At 37.6% G+C, this 26,978-nt stretch overlaps 1 protein-coding gene across 5 annotated transcripts in view; it reads left to right on the top strand.

Annotated features, from left to right (window-relative positions):
• The window catches only part of SPATA5 (spermatogenesis associated 5), a 374,551-nt gene that overhangs the window by 30,331 nt on the left and 317,242 nt on the right, over positions 1 to 26,978 (top strand). For all 5 annotated transcript variants that reach the window (XM_033215186.1, XM_033215185.1, XM_033215188.1 and 2 more), the window contains exon 10: positions 21,279 to 21,433. In XM_033215186.1, the coding sequence (XP_033071077.1) occupies positions 21,279 to 21,433 (155 nt within the window). The remainder of the gene's footprint in view (positions 1 to 21,278; positions 21,434 to 26,978) is intronic.

The following is a 26,978-nucleotide window of genomic DNA, read 5'->3' on the forward strand; positions in this document are numbered from 1 at the left end:
TTAAATTTAGGGAATGAAATTCTTTGACTATCTCTAATAGTGTTGAGTTTCCTTCCAGAAGTTTTTTGTGGTAGTAATGTGCTCTTCCAAACTATCATTTAACTTTGCCACTCAAGGGAAAATGAATGTCTAAGTTTGTTTTTCAGTTATGTATAATGGTTCTGAATAAAACTTTAAAAGTGGCAAATAATTCTGAAAAAAAAAGTCACAAGTAAAACAGTTAATTAACAATTAAGAATACAAGTAAGAATACAGACGTGTGTATTTCCTGGTTAAGATTGTGGACCTGCGTGTTTGTGCTTTTTGTATGTTGTTTCTCTGATGATTTTCCCTCTTGTGGACTGCCTCATAGTGAAGGAAGCTCTGTACTTTTTAACAAAAGTTGTGCACGTATGTCTAATAATGGCATGAATTGAAGTGATTCAGAATTTCTTAGAACATAGTGAGCTATGCTTCCTGATTGTTTCTGTAATCTAAAGGTTATTGTTTGTAGGATACAAAAACGAAACCTCTGTAGTATTTATGTAGATTGCACATGCCTTTTCAGAGGACAGAAAGTTTACAATCCATACTTTGTGAGCGCGATAATGCATCTTTCGCAGTGTGCTTACTCTCAACATCTCTAATCTTTTATTCCAGGTCACTAAATATTTTTCATATCTTTTAACTTTATTCCCATAATGAATATGAAAGTTGGAAGTACTACAATAGGTGCTGTTGCTTTCAACCCTTAGATCTCCCATTATCTGAGCAGATACAACGTTTGGTGTTTGTGATTGGGTGTGAAGCTTATTTTCAAAAGTTAGATTTTCTTTATAATTAATTTTTGAGCTAGAGTGTGGTTTGATATGTCATGACTTGTCCAGAGATCTAATGTTTTGTAGTTCACCTTTTTAAAGCAAAGAGCAGCTGCATTTTGAAATGTTTTATCTCAAATGGACAAGCTGTTTACAAGCTAGACTCTAACACATTCTGACATTTAATGTCTATGTTTGTATTCCTCCTGGGATTAAGCTGCCTTTCTAATTAATTAGTTGCATAGCCTTTTATTAATTCCCTCAAAATTTATAATGTTTTAAATTAATAATATAGATAAGCATACTGCATTTTTTGGGAAAACATGAAATGTTAATTATGTAGCAGTGACATGAGTTTTATAAACTCTGTTGAATGTTAGAAGATGCTTACAACAATGTTTTCCAAATATAGGGATTTATTATAAACTTATCCTTCTAAGGCCGCCTGTGCCATTTCAGGAGAGTGAATATAAATAGATCTTGATTTCTTCAAGAAGTGGACTTAGTCATTTTGTTTATAGTGAAAGGAAGTATTTGCTTTGCATCTCTAAGAATTGTCTTTAGCATCCTTGTTAATTACACATCATTTCAACATGTGCTTACCAAATTCTCAGGCCTTGATAAGGTAGCATAACAGAACAGGAAGAATTAAAACTCATATTTAAATAATTGTTTTGTTATTATAGCACTTAAATCCATCTAGTAACAATTCTGAATCTAATAATTGTAACTTTTTCTGAGATGGAAAATTTTATCTCTTGTCCAGTGTTCTGAGATATTTTTAGCTCATTTGTCCCTCCACCTCCAACTAGCTTAGTTTAACAGGGATTTATGGAGCATCTGCTATGTATGTAATAGTCCAACTCTTATGAAAGGTTCTGTTTCTAATATTTTTTACTATTTTTTCAATTCTGTCAATGTTGTTTTCTAAGTTAGAATTAAAATATTGATACTCTAGAAATTTAATATTTTAAAATAAAGTCCAGGGAAATAATGGGATTTATTGCAAAGCCTATGGTGAGCTTTACATTCCAATGCTAGCATTATACTTTATCAGCTGATAAACGTTGAGCAAGCTGTTCAACCTCTTGGGTTTTATATCCTCAGCAGCTAAGTAGGGATAACACTAGATGGTTTTAAGTGTTCTTTTGAGGTTTAGTAATATAGCCTGGCAGCAGTGGTGGTGGTTTATATAGGCCCTTGGTAAGGGTCACTTCATTTTTCCTTTTCTTCTTTAGCCTCTGGAAAACTGATATTTAAACATTTTCTAAAAGTTGTATTTTATGTATATTTGTGCATTTCTCTGGTAGAAGCATATTTGGATTTTGGCAATTTTTCTGATATGAAGTGTTCTTGGTTATCCTAGTATAAGAGATAGGGAAATCTGGCAGAATCCTTTACTTTGCTAAAGTAGTGATTTTCGCTGAATCTGAATCAGTAAAAATCTTGCCCGTCAATAAGAATATGCAGACTAGAGACACAGCTTGTTTTTGGGTAGCCTCCTTGACAGATTTTCTTTCTTTTTGAGATGGAGTCTCACTCCTTTTTCCCAGGCCGGAGTGCGGTGGTGCAATCTCGGCTCACTGCCACCTCTGCCTCCTGGGTTCAAGTGATTCTCCTTCCTCAGACTCCCGAGTAGCTGGGATTACAGGCACGCACTACAACGCCTGGCTAATTTTTGTATTTTTAATAGAGATGGGGTTCCACCATATTGGCCAGACTGGTCCTGAATTCCTGACCTCGAGTGATCCGCCTGCCTCAGCTTCCCAAAGTGCTGGGATTACAAGTATGAACCACCGTGCCTGGCTGACAGATTTTCTTGCTGAACTTTGGGTCATCCCAGATGTGAGTTCACTGTAGGTGTGTAATGGAGCAACAGTAGTAGGAATACAAGTTAAATTGATGTATATGTCATGACAGTCTGTCCAATTCAGTGGTCCCCAACCTTTTTGGCACCAGGGACCGGTTTTGTGGACGACAGTTTTTCCATGGACCTGGGGTGAGAGGGTGGGGATGGTATCTGGATGAAACTGTTCTACCTCAGATCATCAGGCATTAGATTCTCATAAGGAGCAGGCAACCTAGTTCCCTCACATGCACAATTCACAGTGTGGTTCACACTCCTATGAGAAATAACGCTACCGCTGATCTGATAAGAGGCTCAGCTCGGGCAGTAGTAGCTTGCCTGCTGCCCACCTCCTGCTGTGAAGCCCAGTTCCTAATAGGCTGGTACCAGCCCATGGCCGGTTGATTGGGGACCCCTGCTCTAATTAATGCATTTTATAAGGGACGTATTATTGTAGCTAGATAAATAAGCAGTAATTCTGCAGCATATTTCATAAGGCAATGAATTTTCTCCTCTGTTTTATAATTCTGAAATGTAGTTATAGAATATTATATTTGCGATATTGGGATTTGTCCTACTGTGTAAATATTATGGGTATTATATAGAGATGGAATTATTTTTATCAGTGAAGTGGGTATTTTAGTATTCCTTTTGCTACTCATTTGAGATACCAAGACTACAAAAATATAAAACTTGAGGAAAGGTTCTCTTTCTAATTAAAACAATCGCAAAAATAAAACCAGGCTATCTAAATAAAAGTTATTTCTTTTTTTTTTTTTATTATACTTTAAGTTCTAGGGTACATGTGCATAACGTGCAGGTTTGTTACATATGTATACTTGTGCCATGTTGGTGCGCTGCACCCATCAACTCGTCAGCACCCATCAATTCGTCATTTATATCAGGTATAACTCCCAATGCAATCCCTCCCCCCTCCCCCCTCCCCATGATAGGCCCCGATGTGTGATGTTCCCCTTCCCGAGTCCAAGTGATGTCATTGTTCAGTTCCCACCTATGAGTGAGAACATGCGGTGTTTGGTTTTCTGTTCTTGTGATAGTTTGCTGAGAATGATGGTTTCCAGCTGCATCCATGTCCCTACAAAGGACGCAAACTCATCCTTTTTGATGGCTGCATAATATTCCATGGTGTATATGTGCCACATTTTCTTAATCCAGTCTCTCACAGATGGACATTTGGGTTGATTCCAAGTCTTTGCTATTGTGAATAGTGCCGCAATAAACATACGTGTGCATGTGTCTTTATAGCAGCATGATTTATAATCCTTTGGGTATATACCCAGTAGTGGGATGGCTGGGTCATATGGTACATCTAGTTCTAGATCCTTGAGGAATCGCCATACTGTTTTCCATAATGGTTGAACTAGTTTACAATCCCACCAACAGTGTAAAAGTGTTCCTATTTCTCCACATCCTCTCCAGCACCTGTTGTTTCCTGACTTTTTAATGATTGCCATTCTAACTGGTGTGAGATGGTATCTCGTTGTGGTTTTGATTTGCATTTCTCTGATGGCCAGTGATGATGAGCATTTTTTCATGTGTCTGTTGGCTGTATGAATGTCTTCTTTTGAGAAATGTCTGTTCATATCCTTTGCCCACTTTTTGATGGGGTTGTTTGTTTTTTTCTTGTAAATTTGTTTGAGTTCTTTGTAGATTCTGGATATTAGCCCTTTGTCAGATGAGTAGATTGCAAAAATTTTCTCCCATTCTGTAGGTTGCCTGTTCACTCTGATGGTAGTTTCTTTTGCTGTGCAGAAGCTCTTTAGTTTAATTAGATCCCATTTGTCAATTTTTGCTTTTGCTGCCATTGCTTTTGGTGTTTAAACACCAATAAAAGTTATTTCTAAGAGTTATTATTGATTCTTTTTTCTCTTACTCTTTTTTTAATCAAATCCTGTCAGCTTTGTTTTCATGCTTATTCAGAATTTGACCTCTTAAAAAAATTAACTACTTTCACTGCTATACCACAGTTCACACCTTCATCAGCTCTTGTCTGGACTATTGAAATATCTTCTTCTGCCTACTCTTTCTTTTTCACCTCTCATCTATATTTTTTATATTGTCTAACTTGGAAGACTTTGAATTATAGGTTTTGAAGATGAGGACAGGTCTAGGTTAGAGATATAGACGTGGGAGTTGTTAGTAGTTAACATGGTGAAGCTGTGGAAAGAATGAAATCACTAACAGAAGGTGAGTAGAGTTCCTTCATTCATTGAGCCAGGTACTGCACTGGATGGTGGGGCTACCTCAAGGAATAAGATAGACTTGGGCTCTCCTCATGAAACTCAAGACTCACAGGGAAATAGAACAGTGTATAAGATAAGTACAATACAGTGTGTTGGGTGTTATGTGAATGATCAGGGCGCTTTCAGAATGCTAACACAGTAGAAAAGTCTTGGGAAATATCGTCATTCAGAGGTTGGGTTGTTAAAAAATATTTTAAACAGGAAACCGGGGAGTGGCTAGAGAGCTGGGAAGAGAACCCGAAGAAGTGGTGCCTCAGATGAAATGAGGTAAGCATTCAGTGAGGAAATAATGTGGTATTGGTTCACACTCATTGAGTTGGATTATGTCAACCACTGTTTGAAGCACCTTGTATGTACTAACACATTTCTTCCTCACAGCAACTCTCTGAGGTTCTCTTTATTTTGTAGTCGAGGAAACTTATGTCAGATTAAGGAACTTTACCGAGATCACACAGATAATAAATAGTGGAAACAGGATCAACAGTGTTGATCATAGTGGAGATCACAGTTACATAAAGTGCTTAGTTCCCTACTTGGGAGGTCATGGGAGCCTGGAAGAGAGAAATTCTTGTGGTGTCTTGTACCTAGCTGCTGGATTGCAATAAATTGAAGGGTGATTGATCGAGAGTTGAAGAAGCAGATATAGTGATTGTCAATTTCTTTTTTAGTTTTGTTGGTATGTTATTATTATTTAGAGTTTTTATGCTTTCCATAAAAGAGGGATAAATATAGTTAGTCCTCCCTCCTTGTCATTCCTCCCTGTCTCCAGTAAAACCCAAATTTAACTACATTTCTTTATTATTTTCCTGGTTACTTTCCTCTTACCTGGGCGCTGATTTAGTCCACCCAGCTGTGAATCTTCAGCCTCTCTTGGCATACGAATTGTGTACTCTAAGCACCTTTTAAAAAAAAAACAAAAAACAAAAAAACTCGGTATTTTAGTAAGGTTTTTAAGTCAGGTAGATAAATAATGAAATATGAAAAATTTGAAAATGGAAGCTGTATTTAGGGCAGCTTGAAACTTAGGACTGGTGAAGTGAAATAATCTTGATGTTTTAGAACTATAGGTTGGTGCAAAAGTAATTGCGGCTGGGCATGGTGGCTCACACCTGTAATCCCAGCACTTTGGGAGGCCGAGGCGGGCAGCCACTTGAAGTCAGGAGTTTGAGACCAGTGTGACCAACATGGTGAAACCGCGACTCTACTGAAAATGCAAAAATTAGCCGGGTATGGTGGCGCATGCCTGTAGGCCCAGCTGCTTGGGAGGCTGAGGCACAAGAATTGCTTGAACCCAGGAGGAGGAGGAGGTTGCAGTCAACCGAGATCATAGCACTGCTCTTCAGCCTGGGCAACAGAACAAGACTCTGTCTCAAAAATAGAAACATAATTGCAAAAACTGCACCTAGAATAGAATAATAGAATACTCTTTCAGAGATGATTTAGTACATTACCTTATTTTACAGATGAGGAGAGACTATGTGATACATCTAAACTCAAGCAGTTAGTGAGAAATAAGCCTTGGCTCCAGATTCAGGTCTGGAGACAAATGTGCCTTCCACAGTACCATTACTTTTAAAATAGCAACTTTTGAAAGTGATAGAGGGTTTGGAATAGACGTGGTTCCTTTGATCAGTTTAAGTTGCAGCAGTCACTTGTAATATAAATAAGGCGAGAACTACAATAACCTTTAAGGATATTCTATTTGATTTTTTAAAAATTTATTTATTAATGGGCCGTGAGAAATGGAACTTTCCTAGCGGTACAGCAAGTGTTACCACCTTGTCTATACTTAATACAAAGTTGGGGGAGAATAAAGACCCCAAATAAAACAAATTTTCTGGAGTTCTGATATTTTGAGGAAAGTACATTTTAAAAAAAGGAGACTTAGATTTTTGTTATACTTGGTTTTCATATATGTGAGTATATTATTAGCAAATTTTATGCTCAACTTTTAGAATTTAAATATGAGATCCAGATGTCCAAGTTTTATGTTACCTTTTCATGTAATTAAGTTTCTGTAGGCAGGTAGTAATTCTAAAAGAGATTGTTAACTTCTCTGATCAGTTTAATTTTATTGTTAGTTTCTAATGAAGGAGCTTAATTGTAATCTCAAAAATAATGTATAACTTAGCAAGTAATGAGTATAAAATTGTAGGATTTTATAAACATGGGACAAGATGATGTTTGTTGATTGCATCTGGAGCAGATGGTTTTGAAGAGCATGGGTTTAGAATAATTGCTCTTGTCAAGAATTGGTTGATGTGGAGCTTGAGGGGGGAACAAGTCATATACAAGTCATACATTGGAAACAGTGTGCTGACATTTGGCTCCCTAAAGCGTTTTGCCTTTTCTTCCCTTCAAGGTATCTTGTTTTCCAGTCTTAAAAATGTTAAGAGCATTGGAAAATAAAGTATTGAAAAGATAATGATACATTTTTTGTTGAATTAGCCACACCTCTTTTTTTTATTTCAAAATTGTGTTTCTTGACATAGCAGTATTGCTTCTGTATTTGTTTACATTTAAAAAAATTAACTCCAAAGTTAGTGAGAAGAGGAAATGTTGATGACTTACTTTCAACCATATTCCTTGATGTACATGTGTCCATTTGTTCTTCTAGTTAATTGTCTTCAGGTTTCTAAAAATATATGTATTTTTAAAAATTTAATCTTTCAGTATAGATTCCGGTATGGCCTTATTAGAAATGGTGATGGCCAGTAATTTAAACTTAGTATCATAGAATTTTAAGTTATTTAAATTTGAATAATTAGACAAAATATGTTTTAATCTTTTCATTTAGTAAATGAGGTAACTGATGGCCAAAAGGGCTAAGTCTTATTTAAAGTTGTGCCTGAGCTAGTGCTAGACCTAGAGCCATGGAGGGTTGGTTGCGTTAGTATTATAGCTCCGAAGAGCTTTAATTTCTGTAAGCTCTTGATAATATATTTAACATTTAATTGATACAAATTCTGTTTTTCAACTTACGTGTTATTTTCAAGAATAGCATTTGTTGTGTAAAATAGGATACGTTTATTTAGAGTCCAGAATCAATACTTCAGAGTGGGAAAGAATCTGAAGGCCTGTGGCAGGGGTCTCCAGGATCTCTTATGGCATAGCTTTTGCAAATCAGTAAACTTATCTTTTGTTCTTTTCTCATTTCTAACAATCCACCATACTTTATATCCTCACATACTTACAAACAAATTAATAAGTTGGATTTAGGTTTATTTAAACATGTTCTTTCATATATATAAGACTGAACTCTGGAGACTTGGGATTTTATCTTTTATTATTCTATAGGGCCTCCTTATCTCTGAAGTGCTATGCTCAGTCTCGTCTCTATTTATATGCTGTTCCCCCTGCTTGGAATAGTTGGCTGCCCCTTTGGCCCCAATTCCCGTTTTGTCAGGTTAACATCAATTCACCTTTCAGGCCTAACTACTTGAACTTAGATATATGTTTCAGTTTTTCATTTGTGAAATAAAGGAATGTACTAAATGATATCTGTGAGAGTTGTTAGGTCAACTAATCCTTCCTGAAACTGAGTTCGATGTTCCTGACATGTGTTTTTGTGCCACTTTATTCTTCCCATGTCACAGTACTTGGCATAGTTTATAATAATTACGTGTTATGATGTGTCTCCCCTATTAGACTGTTAGCGCAGTGAGAGACTGATTTGCCTTCTTGTGCATTCTCATATGTAAGAGCTCAGTACATTTGTTTAATAAAGTAATTATGTCTAGGAGGTTCTTGTTGAATATTTTGAGCAAATAGATGAGTTAATATTGAAAAGAGTGCCCATGAAAGAGTGACTCCCGTGGCCAATGAATATATCTTCCCAGTGGCTTTATAATATAATAATACTTGAATAATTGCTTTCCTTTAACATGAATTGTAACTGAATTGGCAAGAAATATAAGAACAGTGGTTCCATTACTGAGAACTGCTTTTTAGAAATATTTTCAAAACCAGTTTGGTGCAGTGGCTCACACCTGTAATCCTAGCACTTTGGGAGGCCAGACCAGGAGAATAACTTGAAGTCAGGAGTTTGAGACCAGCCTGGGCAATGTAGCAAGACTCTGTCTCTAATTCTCTTAGAGACAGAGTCTCTAATTAGCCAGTGGTAGTGGTGTGTGTCTGTAGTCCTAGCTACTTGGGAGGCTGAGGTGGGAGGATTGCTTGAGTCTAGGAGTTGAGGCTGCAGTCAGCTATGGTCGTGCCACTGCAATCCACAAAGTAATGGCATGTAAAAAATGCTGTTATCTCTCCTCAAGTTTTGTTTGTCTTTAGTCGTGCTGCCTTTCGTACCAAACATATTCATTTGTATAAAATATTCTGGCAAATCAAAACTCTCTGTGAGTACTGTAAATCATATAGTCTATATTTTGTATTCTAGTATATGTTGCACACTGGTCAGCTTATAAATATGTTCTGCAATGATTCTGAGCCTGATCAGAATTTCTTTATAGAAAATTCCCAAAACTGATTTTAGTATTTTTTTAAAGAGGTGGGGTCTTGCAGTATTGCTGAGACTGGTCTTAAATTCCTAACCTCAAGTGATCCTCCCACCTTGGCCTCCTGAAGTGCTGGGATTATAGGTGTGAGTCACTGTATCCAGCTCCAAGACCTTTTTTATGGATTTTTTTTCCCTAGATCATCATGGTTTTAATTATTCTGATTAGAAAGTACTCTAAATAAAAATATTTTCCTGTTTTAGTAATAAAATATTAAGGAATAAACTTCATTGTATATATGCATATGGATACTTAGAACTGAGTTTTTTCATTTTATTAATTTTTTTTAATTAATAGACTTTTTTAGAGCAGTTTTAGGTTTACAGAAGAATAGAGCAGAAAGTACAGATCATTTCCGTATAACTTCCCTTTTTTCCCGCTTCTCCCATTATTACTGTCTTGCCTTAGTGTGGTATGTTTGTTATAATTGATGAGCTAATAGTGATACAAGGATATTTCATTTTAAATTGCAGTGTATAATTTCTAAAACTACCATCCCTCTTATTTAAACCAGCTTCTGTGTTGCTTTATTTATAGTTTTTTTCCTTTCACCACACTTTTTACATACTTTTAAAAATAACCTTCTTTCTTGAAGTATTACATATATACATAAGAGAGCATAAGCTAAAAGATCCATGCATTTTCCAAAGTGAACACACTTGTGTAACCACCACTCAGATCAAGATACAGAGCATTACTAGCTTCCTGGTACCCCTCTCAGACCCTTTTCCCAGCCACTACATGCTCACCTCAACCCAAAAGGCAACTACTCTCGTGGCTTTGAATGCCATAGATCAGTTTTGCCTGTGTTGTCCCCTCTTCTTTCACTTGTTTTATGGTTTGGGAGCTTCATCATTTTATTCTGTATAGCAGGAGTTCATTTTTATTGCTGAATTCGATTGTTTAAGTATTATGAGTAATGCCATGAACATTCTTGCACATGCCTTTTGGTGCACAAATGTATGCATTTCTGTCTATTATTTGTCTAAGAGTGGAATTATTGGGTTATAGGATTCTTTTTACTAAATACTGCCAAAACATTTTTGTAGCGATTTTACCAATTTACCTTTCTACCTGTTGTGTGTGAAAATTCCAGTTTCTTCTCGTGGATGCTGACATGGAGTTTATAGCAGTATTTCATTGTGGTTTTAGTTCCCTGATGACTGAGACTGAGTACCTTTTTATATTTGAATTGACCATTTAGATGTCTTTCTTTGTGATGTGCCTGTCAAGTATCTATTCAGTTTTTCTGTAGGGTTACTTTTTTAAAATATATTGATTTGTGGAAGTTAATAATATAGCTTAGTTGTGAGACCTTTGTTAGATATATGTATTTTAAATATCTTCTACTCTGTGGCTTGCATTTTTATTCTCTGTAGTATCTTTTAAGGAACAGAAAGTTTGTAATTATATATTTATTATAATATATATTGATATAAAGGATCTGGTTCATCAGTCTTTTCCTTCGTGGCTGGTGATTTTTATAGCTAGCTTAAGAAATCTTGGTCAAATCTACTGTTAGGTATATTTTCTCTTATCTTCTTGATGCTTTTATTGTTTTTCCTTTCATGTTGCTATCTTCAATTGTTTTGCTTTTTTCATATAGATATGTTTTACCAGTTACTGAAATGACCATCCATTTCTTCCTTGCTTCTGTGTTACCTTTGTTGTATGTAAATCAAGGGTTTGTGTTCATTTTGGATTCTCTGCTTTGCCTCATTGGTCTCTTATCCTTGTCCACCATACTGAAATGTCTTTAGTACTTTCAGCCTTAGCAAAAGTCTTAATTTCTGGAGGGTAAGTGATATTTTTTTAAAAAAACAAAAAAAAGGTCATCAAAATTTTCTTGACTATTGTTGGCCCTTTGCATTCCCATAGAAGTTTTAAAATCAGTGTGTCAGGTTCTTCCTTCTCCCCATCTAGTAAACTGACTTGCATTTTGATTGGAATTATTAAGTCTTTCAATCAATTTGGAGAGATTTGGGAAGTTAATACCTTGTAATCCATGAACTTCTTAGATCCCTTCATTTTATTTTAGATTTTCTTTAATTTCCCTCAAGATAGTTTGGTAGTTTTATGTGAAAAGTCTTGCATACTATTCATTAGATTTATTCTTAGGTACTTTGGTTTTTTGAATGCACTTATGAATGGCATTTTGTAAAATTTCACTTGTAATTATTTTATGTTAGTATAGTCATGGACTGCATAATGATGTTTCAGTCAAGGATAGATGGTATATACTACGGTGGCCCTATAAGATTATAATGGAGCTGAAAAATTCCTATCACCCAGTGACATCATAACCATTGTAAAGTAGTAGTGTAATTAGTATTATTATTTTTAAATTTGGTGTAGCCTAAGTGGATAGTGTTTACAGTAGAGTATAGTAATGTCCTGGACCTTCACATTTGCCCAGCACACACTCACTGACTTACCCAGAGCAACTTCCAGTCCTATAAGCCTCATTCATGGTAAGTGCCCTACACAGGTATAACATTTTTAAAATCTTTTATACTGTATTTTTACTGTACCTTTTCTTTTTCTATGTTTAGATACGCAAGTACTTACCGTTGTATTGTAGTTACCGATAGTATTGAGTATAGTAACATGCCATACAGGTTTGTAGCCTTGCTGTATAGTAAGCCATACCATCTAGATTTTCATAAGTATACTCTTTGATGTTTGCACAATGACAAAATCACATAAAGACACATCTCTCAGAACATATCCCTGTCATTAAGCAACTCATGGCTATATCTAGAAAAAGTAAAATAATTTTTTTTTGTTTGTTTTGAGACAGAGTCTCGCTTTGTCACCCAGGCTGCAGTGCAGTGGCAGGATCTTTTTAAATCTTTTATACTGTGTTTTTACTGTACCTTTTCTTTTTCTGTGTTTAGATGTACAAATACCATTGTGTTACTGTTCCCTACAGTATTGAGTATAGTAACATGCTGTACAGGTTTGTAGCCTAGGAGCAATAGACAGTACCATATAGCCTAGATGGATAGTAGGCCATACCACCTAGATTTGTATACGTATACTCTGTAATGTTTGCAAACAACAAAATCACATAAAGACGCATCTCTCAGAACGCATCCCTGTCATTAAGCAATGCATGGCTGTGTCTAGAAAAAATAAAAAAAAAAATTTGTTTTTGAGACAGTCTTGCTTCGTCACTCAGGCTGGAGTGCAGTGGCACGATCTCAGCTTACTGCAACCTCTGCCTCCCGGGTTCAAGCAATTCTTGTGCCTCAGCCTCCTAAGTAGCTTAGTAAAGATGGGGTTTCACTATGTTGGTGAGGCTGGTCATGAACTCCTGACCTCAAGTCATCCTCCCGCTTTGGCATCCCAATAGAAAAAGTAAATTTTTTTGTATTGACTGTGTCTACCTACCTTGCCAGATGCACTTATTCGTTTTAATGGTGTGGGCCAGGCACAGTGGCTTATACCTATAACTCCAGCACATTGAGAGGCCAAGGCGGGAGGATCCCTTAAGCCCAGGAGTTTGAGACCAGCCTGGGCAACATAGTGGGACACCATCTCTACAGAAAATTTACAGAAAAACTGAGCGTGGTGGTATACACCTGTAGTCCCAGCTACTTGTGAGGCTGAGGTGGGAAGATTGCTTGAGTGTGGGAGATTGAAGCTACAATGAGCTGAGATTGCACCACTACACTCCAGACTGGGTGACAGAGGGAGACCCTGTCTCAAAAAAACTACAAAAAACAAAATGTTAGTAGTGTGTATGTAAGTTCTTTTGATTTTTTTTAATCTATCAGTTATGTTATAGTTTTCTATGTATACATTTCAAATAGTAAGTTTTAAATTTTATTTTGTTCAACTCTATACCTATTTTTTCTTTTCCTTGACTTACTGTACTAGATAGGACCTCTGACAGTATTTAATAGAAGTGGTAACAATAGTAATCCTTATCTCATTCTTGATTTAAGAGAAAGTTTACAAACTGTTACTTAATATTAAGAATTTTTTTTTCTGCTGTATGTGTGATAAGGAGGTTTGTATCTATTCCTAGCTTTTTAAAAAAACATAATTAATGATATTTTATCACATTTCTACATTTATTGAGATAGTCTTATGATCTCTTTATTCTGTCAATGTGAAGAATTACGTTGATTGATTTTTAAATGTTACATGAATCTGACTTTCCTGTAATATAGCCAACTTGTCACAATTTTGTAATTCTTTTTAATGTATTGATCTTTTGGCTGATGTTTTGTTTAAGATATTTGCACCTATGTTCATGTGAGAGATTGACCTGTAATTTTTTTTCTTGTAACACCCCTTTAAGATTTGGGGAGTGGGATTATGCTACCCTTGTGAATCAAGTTGGGAATTATTTTTTCTCTGGAACAGTTTTTAAAAAATTAATGTCATATTCGTCCTTAAGTATTTGGTGACATTTATCATTGAAACCATCTGTGCTTACAATTTTCTCTGTGGGAAAGGTTTTAATTATAGATTTAATTTCTTTAATACCTATTGAAATATTCAAATTGTATAGTTTTTTTGTTTGTATATTAGTTTCGGTAAATTTTTTTCCCCTAGAAATTTGTTCATTTTATCTACATTTCAAATTATTTGGCATAAAGTTATTCCTAGTATCCTCTTATCTTTTTAGTGACTGTAGGTTTTGCAATGATGTCTACTTTTTCATTCCTGGTATTGGAAATGTATCTCTTCTCTCACATTTTCAGATAACCAACCTTTGGCTTTATTGGTTATTTTTTTAAATTGTGCATTTGTTTTCTTCATTATTTCCCTCCTTCTTTTTTCTTTTTGGTTTAATTTCTTCTTCTTTTCCTAATTTCTTAAGATGAATGCTTCATTGACTCAGTCTTTTTTTCTATGTACATTAAGCCTACCAGTGTCCCCTTCAGTACTGCAGTAGCAGCATCCTACAGATTTTCATGTTATATTTGTATTATTATTCAGTTGAAAACATTAAGTTTTCATTGTGATTTTTTGTTGAACCATGAGTTATTTAGAAAGGAATTAACTGATTTTCAGATATTTGTGTATTTCTTAGCATTTTTTTGTTACTGATTTTGTTATTCATTCTCCTGAGGTCTGAGAACTACGCTTTATGATTTCAGTCTTCGAGTTACATGGAGACTTGCTTTGTGTCCTAGCATAGGGTCAGTTTTGGTAGATATTTCAGGTATGCTGGAAAACAGAGTTATTTTATTATTTTGATGTTGTTTTTTAATCTATACCAATTAGGATAAGTGAGTTAATTTTGTTTTTCATATCTTCTGATATCTTCTATATATTCTTTTTAAAAATTTTGGCTAATAAGGGAAGTATGTTAAAACCTGCAAGCAAGGTCTGTTTCTACCTTTAGTTCTGTTTACTTTTGTTTTATATATTTTGAATTTTGTTATCAGGCATGTATTAATTTAGAATTTTGCATATTCTTGGTAAATTGGCCCTTTTATTACCCCAAGTGTCTAGTGATGCTTCTTACTTAATGCCTGTTTGATAGTAGATATAGGTGCACTGTTATCCTTCCATGTATATTTCATTCTGTGTATATTTGCATAGTATTCCTTTTATTCTTTTACTTTCAACCTTTCTATATTCTTATATTTCAGATACATCACTTGTATGCAGGGTAAATTGGGGTTTTATTTTTTTAATCCAGCTGCTATTGTCATTGTTTAAATTCGAGTACTTAATGCATTTATATTTAGGGTAATACCTTAAAATACTTAGGTTTAATATACTTCCTTATTTGCCTCACTTGTTGTATATTTTTTTCCTGTTTTTTTTTTTTTTCATTATTTTGGAATAGGCAAGTATTTTTATTATTTCATCCTCTTCCCATTGTCTTTTTAGTTACACATTTTAACTTGGCCTTTAGTGAATATCCTACGTTTGTCTCCTTGGCTTATCAGGGACTAGTATGCATTGCAAACCTTGCAACACATTATTTTTTGGTACACTTATTATTTGGGTACATTAAGTTGTGCTATGTTTATTACAGAATCAGTCTTTGTACTTTACTTTTTTGGAGACAGGGTCTCACCTGTCACCCAAGTTGAGTGGCTGAGTGCAGTAGCATGATGATGGCTCACTGCAGTCTTGACTTCCTGGGCTCAAGCAATCATCACATGTAGCTAGGATTACAGGTACATGCCACGAAGCCTGGCTAATTTTTGAATTTCTTTTAGAGATGGGGTAACACTATGTTGTCCAGGCTAGTCTTGGACTCCTGATGCAAGTGATCCACCCGTCTCAGCCTCCCAAAGTGTTGGGATTACAAGTGTGAACCACTGTGCCCAGCTTGTACTTTACTATTTTTTAACTTTTGAAAAATTCCATGTTTCTCTTGCCTTTGTTTTTCCTCCGGTGAATTACTATTTTCTGTCTATGTTCAGACGAGTGGAGATTTTATCCAGCTTAAGTTCTGTAGTTTGTATTAGAAATAATAGAGATTTTGGTATTTTATAGATACATTTATATTACAATATTAAATATACTTTTAAAAACCACATATTGCCTGCGTTTTCCAAACCCCTTCCTTAAATGAAAATAATGTCTCATTTATTGTCCAATTTTATGTTTGCATGATGTAAAAAAATGTGACAGGCAAATTATTAGACCATTTTCCCTGTTTCAGTTTTTCTGTCTCAGTAGAGTGATGTATCTGGTCCAAATTAGAAATATTGGCAAGTGTTGCCGGATACTGTCTGGCATTGAAGTATTTTGATTACATCCATTTATGTTAGATGTTTTAGGAACATCTTAAATTTTTTCAGGCCACAAGGTGCTGTTTGATACAACATAGCACTGCATAGATACTCCTCAACTTATGATAGGGTTATGTCCTGAAAAAACTTGTGAGTCAAAATATGTGTGTAGCTGACTTGGAACTGTGGCTTGCTGCAGCTGCCCAGTGTTGCAAGAAAATTACTGAATTCATATTGCTTTTGTACCACTGTAAAGCGGAAAACTCTTTTTTTTTTTTTTTTTTTTGAGACGGAATTTTGCCCTTCTTGCCCAGGCTGGAGTGCAATGGTGCCATCTCGGCTCACCATAACCTCTGCCTCCAGGGTTCAAGCGATTCTTCTGCCTCAGCCTCCCAAGTAGCTAGGATTACAGGCATGCACCACCACACTTGGCTAATTTTGTATTTTTAGTAGAGACAGGGTTTCTCCATGTTGGTCAGGCTGGTTTCAAACTCTCGACCTCAGGTGATCCGCCTGCCTCGGCCTCCCAAAGTGCTGGGATTACAGGTGTGAGCCACCACTCCCAGCCATAAAGTTGAAAACTCTTAAGTTGAACTGTAATATTTTTTAATGCTTCTGGTCCATTTAACTAATGAGTATGTTGAGTAGTAAATCAACCCAATTTATCATCATCTTGGTCCACTTTGTGCTGCTATAACCAAATACCACATACTTGATAATTTACAAAGAACAGGAATTTATTTCTCACAGTTCTGGAGGCTGGGAAGTCTAAGATCAAGGTGCTGGGAGGCTTGGGCTCAGTCTCTTTGCATCCAAGATGATGCCTTGAATGCCGTTTTCTCTAAAGGAGAGGAACATTGTGTGTCCTCGCATCGCAGAAGAGTGAGATAGAGTGAGCCCACTCCTGCAAGCCCTTTTTATAGCTGCATTAATCCATTCATGAGGGTGGAGACATCTATCTTTAGGCCTCACCTTCCATCAGTGTGTCATTAGGGATTAAGTTTTAACATGAGTTTTGGAGGAGACAAAACAATTCAAACCATAGCAGACATAAAGATGTCAAGAATTGTTAAGGGCCTGAGGTTTTACTCTACTTGCTGGCTAACAGATTTTGTTAGTGCCTGCGGAAGAGTCAAAGGACAGAATATTGCGGCAACATAATTAGCTAGGGTAGCAGCATTCGCACCTCTTCCGGAGCCTTACTTTTCACAGTGTAATACAGAGGGCTCCCTGACACCTGAACCTGTATAAGCTTGCATCACAGTAGGGGAGCCTTGAATTGTAGAACCTGAATCTTTTATAATGGACAGTAATCATGTCTATCCTTTGCTTTGGAGAGAGACACTTTATTTTCCTGCATACCAACATCCTTCAAAAGATAGTCTTGAACGGAGGCAGTTGGTGATTTTTCTCTCAAGCAGAAATGCAAGAGATGTGAAGAACCATCTTTCAGCATTTTGTAAGGCAGAAAAAGCAAGTTGGTATCTGTAAGATGGCCTAAGTAAGTGACTTGCTGGCTTTAGGAAGCAGGGGATCTATTTTTGGAGCTTCTTCATACTATTCATTGCTTTTTCTTGGTAGTGAAAGATTCTCAACCCTCTGTTTTGTGGAGTTTTGTGTCTTCTTTTTATTAATGCTTCTGTTTATATATAAAAGTTCAAATAAGTGAAAACAAAATGATGGAGTGGTATCATTTTAATTTAGTAAAACTGTATTGAAGTATAGTGTTTTGAACAAGAAAGATTAAAAAACCATGGGAGCTAGCTGGTGTTCCAGGACAACTTCAGATATTCAGACTGGGTTTCTGAGAGATCTCTGAGATTAAACTCCATCAAACTGGAATTTTATTAAACAGTCTTAACACGAAGAGCATCTAGTGACTTACCGTCTTCTAGACTAAAGGTTATCACAGATCAAAGGGCTCTAAATCTTCACAACCTAATGGAGGGCACATTCATTCTTGTCAGTGTTTAAACTTCAAGCAAATAGCAAAGACAAGGAACTTAGTATCTAACTTCTCAAGTCAGCATGATATCTTTGAATTTATTTTGGATCTCTCTAAATTTGACTTTGTTGACTATCTTCTTGGCTGCTTTAGTACCTTTTATTCTATGTCATCCTATTTTTTTCTCTGCCCTTTTTTTTTTTTTTTTTTTTTTGAGACGGAGTCTTGCTCTGTCACCCAGGCTGGAGTGCAGTGGCACGATCTCGGCTCACTGCAAGCTCCGCCTCCTGGGTTTACGCCATTCTCCTGCCTCAGCCTCCCAAGTAGCTGGGACTACAGGCGCCTGCCACCTCGCCCAGCTAGTTTTTTGTATTTTTAGTAGAGACGGGGTTTCACCGGGTTAGCCAGGATGGTCTCGATCTCCTGACCTCATGATCCGCCCGCCTCGGCCTCCCAAAGTGCTGGGATTACAGGCTTGAGCCACCGCACCCGGCCTTTCTCTGCCTTTTAAAACCGTCATTTCTTTTTATGCTATTCAATTGATGGGCTTTCCTAAGATTGAGCCTTCTACATTTATTCCTCCATCCCTGACCCCCTCACTAGCCTCCCCTTATAGATCTCTCCATTGCTATAATATCACATCTTATCTGTATGCACATCACTCTGAAGTTTACTTTGCTCTTGTATTCCAAAATCACATTTCCAACTGCCACCTGAAAGTTTCCTTGCAGGTATTTTCCCAATACCTTAAAACTTTGTGACTCTAGTTTGAATGTATTTACCAAAAGGGCAGGGGCAAAAGCATGTTTTAATTTTAATATTTTACTCTTTTAAAAGAAGTTCCCCAAACAAATTATTTTGATAAATCTTTATGGCTTTTTTTATGGATGTTGTTTTGTAAATTCTGTTTTATATTTGTAAATTATGCTTTCTCATATTAAATATTTGTCATATTTTCATTGCCAAAACTAAGTGCTTGGAATTTTACATTTATCCTTCACATTCTTCCACCTCCCTTCCCACCTCTTATCCCCTCCCTTACAAGGACAAAATGTTTTAAATGCTGTAATCTTGCATGGGGTTTGGGTTTTTTATTATTTTTATTGGTGATAATTCTGTCACAGGATCCTTAGGGTATCACTTTTCCAGCCAGAAACCTCTGTGGCTGGTGGCGCCTCTGCCTGAGTTTTGCTCGGACCCACTGGGCTTTTCTGCCCACTTGGCCCAGCAGGCTGTACTTGGCTTGTGCTATCGGCCTGGATCCTACACCTGCCAAGGGTGAGCCAGGCACAGAGCTGTGAAGAGGGTGTGAGTGAGCCCAAGGTCTGGCCACTGCATACAGCCAGGCATGCTGGCTGCAGTGGAGTGGACAGCTCTGGGTGCAGGCACAGTCGCCAGCTCTGTGTGAGGATGTGGCTGGACCAGGCGTACCACAAGTGTTTTCCCCCGTGGGCACCAGGGAATGTGGTGGTACCTGGAAGCTTGGAGATGTTGGAAATAGCAGAGCCCCAAAGAGAGTGTCACAGCTCTGGTATCACAGCTCTGATCACAGCCCTTGCTTCTGGGCTCCGCAAAGGGCCACAGCTCCTCTTCTTCTTGTTACCTGCAATGTGGTGACCAGTGGGCCTGTTTCAGTCCTGTTTGTGTTATAGCTCTTTCAGTCCTGCCATTTGGCAGGTCCTGAGTTCTTGTCCAGCCTTCAGGAAGAATGAGGTATGTGGACAGCTGGAGGGTGAGCAAGGCAAAGAGGAGCTTCATTGAGCAACAGAACAGCTCTCAGGAGACCCAAAGTGGGTAGGTCCTTTTGCCATCAGGTCGTTCTGAGGAGTATCCAGCTCTCAGCAGAGAGGATACCTGGAGTGGGTAGCTCCTGTCCACAGGCAGGCCGTTCTCACAAATGTCTAGCTCTCAGCAGAGAGGACACCTGGAGTGGGTAGCTCCTTTCTACAGGTAGGTCATCCTGACAAGTGTCCTGCTGTCAGTGGACAGGAGACCCAGAGTCGGTAGCTTCTTTCTGTAGGCAGGTCGTCCCAATGTGTGTCCAGCTCTCAGTGGAGAGGAGACCCGGAATGGGTAGCTCCTATGTGGCATCCTGACTAGTGTCCGTTTCTCAGTGGAGAGGAGACCCAGAGTGAGTAGCTGCTATCCTCAAGCTGGTCAGCCTGATGAGTGTCCAGCTGTCAGCAGAGAGAAGACCTGTAGTGGGTGGCTCCTTTCTGCAGGCAGGTTGTCCCAACGAGTGTCTAACTCTCAGCAGAGAGGAGAGCTGGAGTGGGTGGCTCCTTTCCACAGGCAGGGTGTCCCAACGAATGTCCAGCTCTCAGTGGAGAGGAGACCCAGAGTGGGTAGCTCCTTCTTGCAGCTGGTAGTCCTGACGTCCCCTTGAGTCTGGCTGAGTCGGGATTTTATGGGCTTCAGAGGGGAGGAAGTGCGTGCTGATTGGTCCAAAGGCAGACCCAGAAAAAGCACCATAAGTTCTTGCTGTGGGCCGCCGACTTGACCCAGTGCTGACAGCCTGCCCTCCATGCTTCAGGCTGCCCCTGGCTTGAAGGTGGGGCTTCACCAGGGACTCACTCCTTTCTGCCCAAGAGCCTCTCTGCCTCCTGCTGCCATCAATCATGTCGTCCATGATGCCCAGACTGTTCGTGCTGAGGGGTGCTTGCAGAACTGCTCTGAGCCACCCTTAGCCTCCCTCCCATGCTCACTGGCACCCAAAGTCTGGAGGGGACCAAGGTGGCAGGGAGCTGGTGTGTCAGTGCCACCTTGAGCACATGAACACCTAGGTGGGTCATGACAGTGGCTTGGCTCAGCCTTAACTTTGGTCTGAAATCAGAGCAGGCAAAAAGTTTTTCTGGGATTGGGGAGAGACCAGACAGTAGAAGCAGGTACTTCAGAGCCTGTTGGGGCAGGAGGTACTTCCTGGGTTCTCGAGAGTGGAGGGATACCTGGGTCCACAGCCATGGCTGGGTGGCTGCAGCTGTGCCTGGGTAAGTGGAGCTCCCACCCCACCAGCTTGGAAAAGAGCAGGATTCCGGCCTGCTCCCAGCTCCCACTGGCTTCGTGGAGTACGCAGCCCTGGCCATGCCTCCCCCACTGCAGCCAGTGTCTTCACAGTGACCACTCCAGATGGGCCACCGGAGCCATCAATTCAGTCTGTGTTTATTAAGGAGAAGACAAATCTTCTGTTACTTTCCTCTCTTTGTAGGTCTCTGTGCCTTGCGAAGAATCCTGAAAAAACAGCCTAACCTCTCTGATGTCAAGGTGGCTGGACTGGTGAAGATTACTCTGAATGATTTCTTGCAGGCAATGAATGACATCAGACCCAGTGCCATGAGGGAAATAGCAGTTGATGTCCCAAATGTAAGTCATTTATATCCCACACTAGCTACACTGTTTGAATTAAACTCTGAAAAAAATTTAGGGCAACATGGTACAACCCCATCTCTACAAAAAGTACAAAAATTAGTTGAGTGTGGTGGTGCACACCTGTAGTCCCAGCTGCCACTTACGTGGGAGGATCATCTGAGCCCTGGGGAATGTTGAGGCTGCAGTGAGCCATGGTTGTGCCATTGCACTTCAGCCTGGGTGACAGAGTGAGACCCTGTCTCAAAAACAAAAAATGAAACACCCAAAAAACTATGTTACAATACTACAAGCAGGATACTTCTATTGATACAATCCATTGATCTTACTCAAATTTTTTCAGTTTTACTTGTGTGTGTGTGTTTATTTAGTTTATACAGTTTTATCTCATGAAAAGGTTTGTGTATTGATCATGGGATACTGAGTAGTTCTGTCACTACAAAGATCCCTCATGTTGTCTTTTATAATCAAACCCACCTCATTCCTCCTCTCATTTCTAAATTTTTATTTCAGAAAGTTTATATAAATGGAATCATACTGTATACGACCTTTTAGAATTAGCTTTTTTCACATGTGAGTAAGATCGTTTGTCTTTTTGTGTACCTTAACTTATTTCATTAGGCATTATGTTCCCCAGATTCATCTATGTTATTATAAATGACAGTATTTTCTTCTTTTTATAAGGCCAGATAATATTCCATTATGCCACATTTCTTTATACCATTATACCACATTTTCTGTCTCTGTTCATCTGTTGAGGGACACTTAGATTGATTCCGTATCTTGGCTGTTGTGAATAATGCTGCAGTGAACATGAGCATGCACATATCCTTTTGAGATATTTCATTTCCTTTTGATATGTACCCAGTAGTAGGATTGTTGGATCTTTTGGTAACCTAACATTTTGAGGAACCACCAAACCGTTTTCCATAATGTCCGTACAACTTTACATTCCCACCAACAGTGTACAAGGGTTTCTTTTTTTCCATATCCTTGGCAACACTTACTTTCATCTTTTTGATAATGGCCTTCCTAACAGATGTAAGGTGATATCTCATTATCGTTTTGATTTGCATTACCCTGATGATTAGTGGTGTTGAACATATTTTCATATACCAGTTAGCCATTTGTATGTCTTCTTTTAACAAATGTTACTCAGATCCTTTGCCCATTTTTAATCAGGTTGTTTGTTTTTTTTGCTTTTGAGTTGTTTGAGTTTCTTAATATATATTTTAGTATTTTGGATAGTAACCTCTTATCTCATATATGGTTCACACATGTTTTCTCCCATGCCATAGGTTGTCTCTTTACTCTGGTTCCTTTGCTGTGCAGAGCTTTCTAGTTTGATACAGTCCTGTCAATTTTTGCTTTTCTTGACTCTGCTTTTGGAGTGTATCCAAAAATTCATTGCCCTGACCCACGCCATGAAGCTTTTCCTTATGTTTTCTTCTAGTAGTTTTACAGTTTTAGGTATTATGTTTAAATATTTAATCCATTTTGAACTGATATTTTGTATGTGGTGTGAGAAGACGGGCCAGTTTCTTTTTTTTTTTTTTTTTTTTTTTTTTGAGACGGAGTCTCGCTCTGTCGCCCAGGCTGGAGTGCAGTGGCCGGATCTCAGCTCACTGCAAGCTCCGCCTCCCGGGTTTACGCCATTCTCCTGCCTCAGCCTCCCGAGTAGCTGGGACTACAGGCGCCCGCCACCTTGCCCGGCTAGTTTTTTGTATTTTTTTAGTAGAGACGGGGTTTCACCCTGTTCGCCAGGATGGTCTCGATCTCCTGACCTTGTGATCCGCCCGGAAGACGGGCCAGTTTCATATGTGGATATACAGTTTATCATGTAGATGTCATGTGGATATACAGTTTTCCTGACACCATTTTTTAAAGAGATTGTGCTTTCATCATTGTGTGTTCTTTGGTACCTTTGTAGATCAATTGACTGTACATGCATGGATTTATTTCTGGGCTCTCTATTCTGTTTCATTTACTTGTATGTCTGTTTTTATGCCAGTGTCATGCTGTCTTGATTATCATAGCTTTGTAGTATATTTTGAAATCAGATAATGTGATGCCTACAACTTTTTTTTTTTTTTTTTTTTGGTTGAGATTACTTTGACTATGTGGTGACTTCTATGTTTCCTTATGAATTCTAGGGTTGTTTTTCATATTTTAGGGAAAAATGCCATTGGAATTTTGATAGGGGTTACATTAAATCTGTAGACAATTTTGGGTAGTATGGATATTTTAATAGTGTTAATTTTTTAAATTCATGAACATTAAACATTATCTATGTATTTGTGTCTTCTATTGATTTCATCAGTATTTTATAGTTTTCAGTGTACAGGTCCTTCACTCTCTTGGTTAAGTTTTTTCTATATTTTTAAAAAGTACTATTGTAAATGGAATTTTCTTTTTTTAATTTTTTGGATAGTTGTTAGAGTATAGAAATGCTACTGACTTTTGTTGTTGTCGATTTTGTATCCTGCCAATTTACTGAATTCATTTATTGGTTTTAATTTTTTTTTTTTTTTGGTGGAATATTTAAGGTTTCCTTTATGTAAGATTACGTCATCTGCAAACAGACAATTTTTTTCTTCTTTTTCAGTTTGGATGCATTTTATTTCTTTTTCTTGCCTAATTTCCCTGGCTACGACTTACAGTACTATAATAAATGCAAATGGTAAGAGTGAGCATTTTGTCTTGCTCTTCATCTTAGAGGACAAGTTTTTAGCTTTTCATTGTTGGGTATGACATTAGCTGTGAGCTTGTCATATAGAGTGTTATGATGTTGAGGTACATTCTTTCTAATGTATTGAGAATTTTTGTCATGAAAGGATGTTGAACTTTGTCAAATGCTTTTTCTGCATCTATTGATATGATTATATGATTGTTATTCTTCATCCTTTTAAGATGGCATATCATGTTTATTGATTTGCATATGTCCAGCCAGCAGCCTTGCATCCTAGGGATGAATCTCATTGGATTGTGGTGTATGATCCTTTTAATGTGCTATTGAATTTGGTTTGCAAATATTTTGTTGAGGATATTTCCATCTATGTTTGCCAGGGATATTGACCTGTAATATTCTATTCTTACAGCATTCTTGTATCACATTAATGCTGGCCTCATAAAGTGAGTTTGGAAGTGTTCCTTTCTCTTCAGTTTATTGGAAGTTTGGTGAATTCTACTAAGTATTTAAAGAAGAAGTGATGCTAATGCTTGAGAAGCATAACTTCTTGGGTCTTGGAGTTTTGTTAGGGAGCTTTTTGATTATTGGTCTATTCCCCTCACTCATTGATTGGCCTATTCAGATTTTCTTTATGATTCATTTTTGGTAGGTTGTATGTTTCTAGGAATTTCTTTCTTTCTTCTTGGTTGGCCAAATTTTTGCCATGTAGTTGTTCATTAGTCTCTTATGATTGTATTTTTGTGGTATCAATTGTAGTGTCTCCTGTTTCATTTCTGATTTTATTTACTTGATCTTCTTTCTTTTTTCCATAGTAGTCTAGGCAAAGGTTTGTCAATTTTGCTTATCTTTTGAAAAAACAACTTATATTGATCTTTTTATATTATTTCTTATATTGATTTTTTAAATTATTTTTTCTAGTCTCCATTTCATTTATTTCTGCTCTGATCTTTAGTATTTCCTTCTTTCTGCTAACTCTGGGCTTAATTTGTTCTTTTTCTATTTGTTGTGTAAAATTAGGTTGTTCATTTGAGATATTTCTTTTTTTCTTAATGTAGGTATTTATTGCTATAAACTTTCCTCATAGAACTGCTTTTGCTGTATCAAAGTTTTGGTATGTTGTGTTTCTGTTTTCATTTGTCTTAAGATTTTCTTTATTTTTCTTTTGATTTCTTCTTTGACCCATTGGTTGTTCAGGAGTATGCTGTTTAATTTCCAGATATTAGTGAATTTTCCAATTTTTTTTCCTGTTTTTCATTTTGGGTTCATATGATTGTGGACAGAAAAGATACGTGATATGATTTAGTCTTCTTAAATTTTTTAAACTTGTTTTGTGGTCTAAGATATGATCTATCCTTTAGAATGTGTCATGTGCACTTGAAAAGAATGTGTATTTGAGAGATCCATAGATGGTTCACATCATAGGACTCTGTACAGACAACCCCCAGTACCAACCCAGAGCTGGGTAGACTCTCTGGGTGGCTAGACCTAGAAGACAGACAACAATCACTGCAGTTAGGCTCACAGGAAGACACATCCCTAGGAAAAGAGGGGACAGTACTATGTCAACGGAATATCCCATGGGATAAAAGGATTCGAACAACAGCCTTCAGCCTTAGATCTTCCTCTGACAGAGCCTGCCCAATGAGAAGGAACCAGAAAACTAACCCTGTTAATATGCCAAAACAAGGCTCTTCAACACCCCTCAAAAATCACACTAGGGATGTGTTTCCATTTGTGTCGTCTCTTTCTTTCAGTGATGTTTTGTAGTTTTTCTTGTAGAGGTCTTTCGACTTCTTGGTTAGGTGTATTCCTAAGTATTTTATTTCTTTTGCAGCTGTTGTAAAAGGTGTTGAGTTCTTGATTTGGTCGCTGTTGGTGTATAGAAAGCTACTGATTTGTATACATTAATCTTGTATCTGGAAACTTTATTGAATTCTTTCATCAGTTCTAGGAACTTTGCTCCTAAAGAGGAGTCTTTAGGGTTTTCAAGGTAAATGATCATATCGTCAGCAGTGACTGTTTTACTTCCTCTTTACTGATTTGGATGCCTTTTATTTCTTTCTATTGTCTGATTGCTCTGGCTAGGACTTCCAATGCTATAATGAAGAGGAGTGGTGAGAGTGAGCATCCTTGTCTTGTTCCAGTTCTCGGAGGGATTACTTTCAACATTTCCCCATTCAGTATTATGTTGGCTGTGGGTTTGTCATAGATGGCTTTCATTACATTAAGGTATGTCCCATGTATGCTGATTTTGCTGACAGTTTTAATCATCAAGCGATGCTGGATTTTGTTGAGTACTTTTTCTGTATCTGTTGAGATGATCATGTGATTGTGTTTTCAATTGTGTTTATGTGGTGTATCCCATTTATTGACTTGCATATGTTAAACCATCCCTGCATCCCTGCATCCCTGGTATGGAACCCACTTGATCATGGTGGATTGTCCTTTTAGTATGTTGCTGGATTTGGTTAGCTAGTATTTTTTTAAGTAAGGATTTTAGCATGAGTATTCGTCAAGGATATTGGTCTGTAGTTTTCTTTTTTGGTTATGTCCCTTTCTGGTTTTGGTATTAGGGTGATGCTGGCTTCATAAAATGAATTAGGGAGCGTTCCTTCTTTCTCTGTCTTGTGGAATAGTGTCAAAAGGATTGAAGGATTGGTACCAATTCTTCTTTGAATGTCTGGTAGAATTCTGTGAATCTGTCTAGTCCTGGGCTTTTTTTGGTTGGTAATTTTTTTTGGGGGGGGGGGGATAGAATTTTGCTCTTGTTGTCCAGGCTGGAGTGCAGTGGTGCAATCTCGGCTCATTGCAACCTCTGCCTCCTGGGTTCAAGCAATTCTCCTGTGTCAGCCT

Source organism: Trachypithecus francoisi, unplaced genomic scaffold (assembly GCF_009764315.1).
Source record: "Trachypithecus francoisi isolate TF-2019V2 unplaced genomic scaffold, Tfra_2.0 Lachesis_group1, whole genome shotgun sequence".
Lineage (NCBI taxonomy): Eukaryota > Metazoa > Chordata > Mammalia > Primates > Cercopithecidae > Trachypithecus > Trachypithecus francoisi.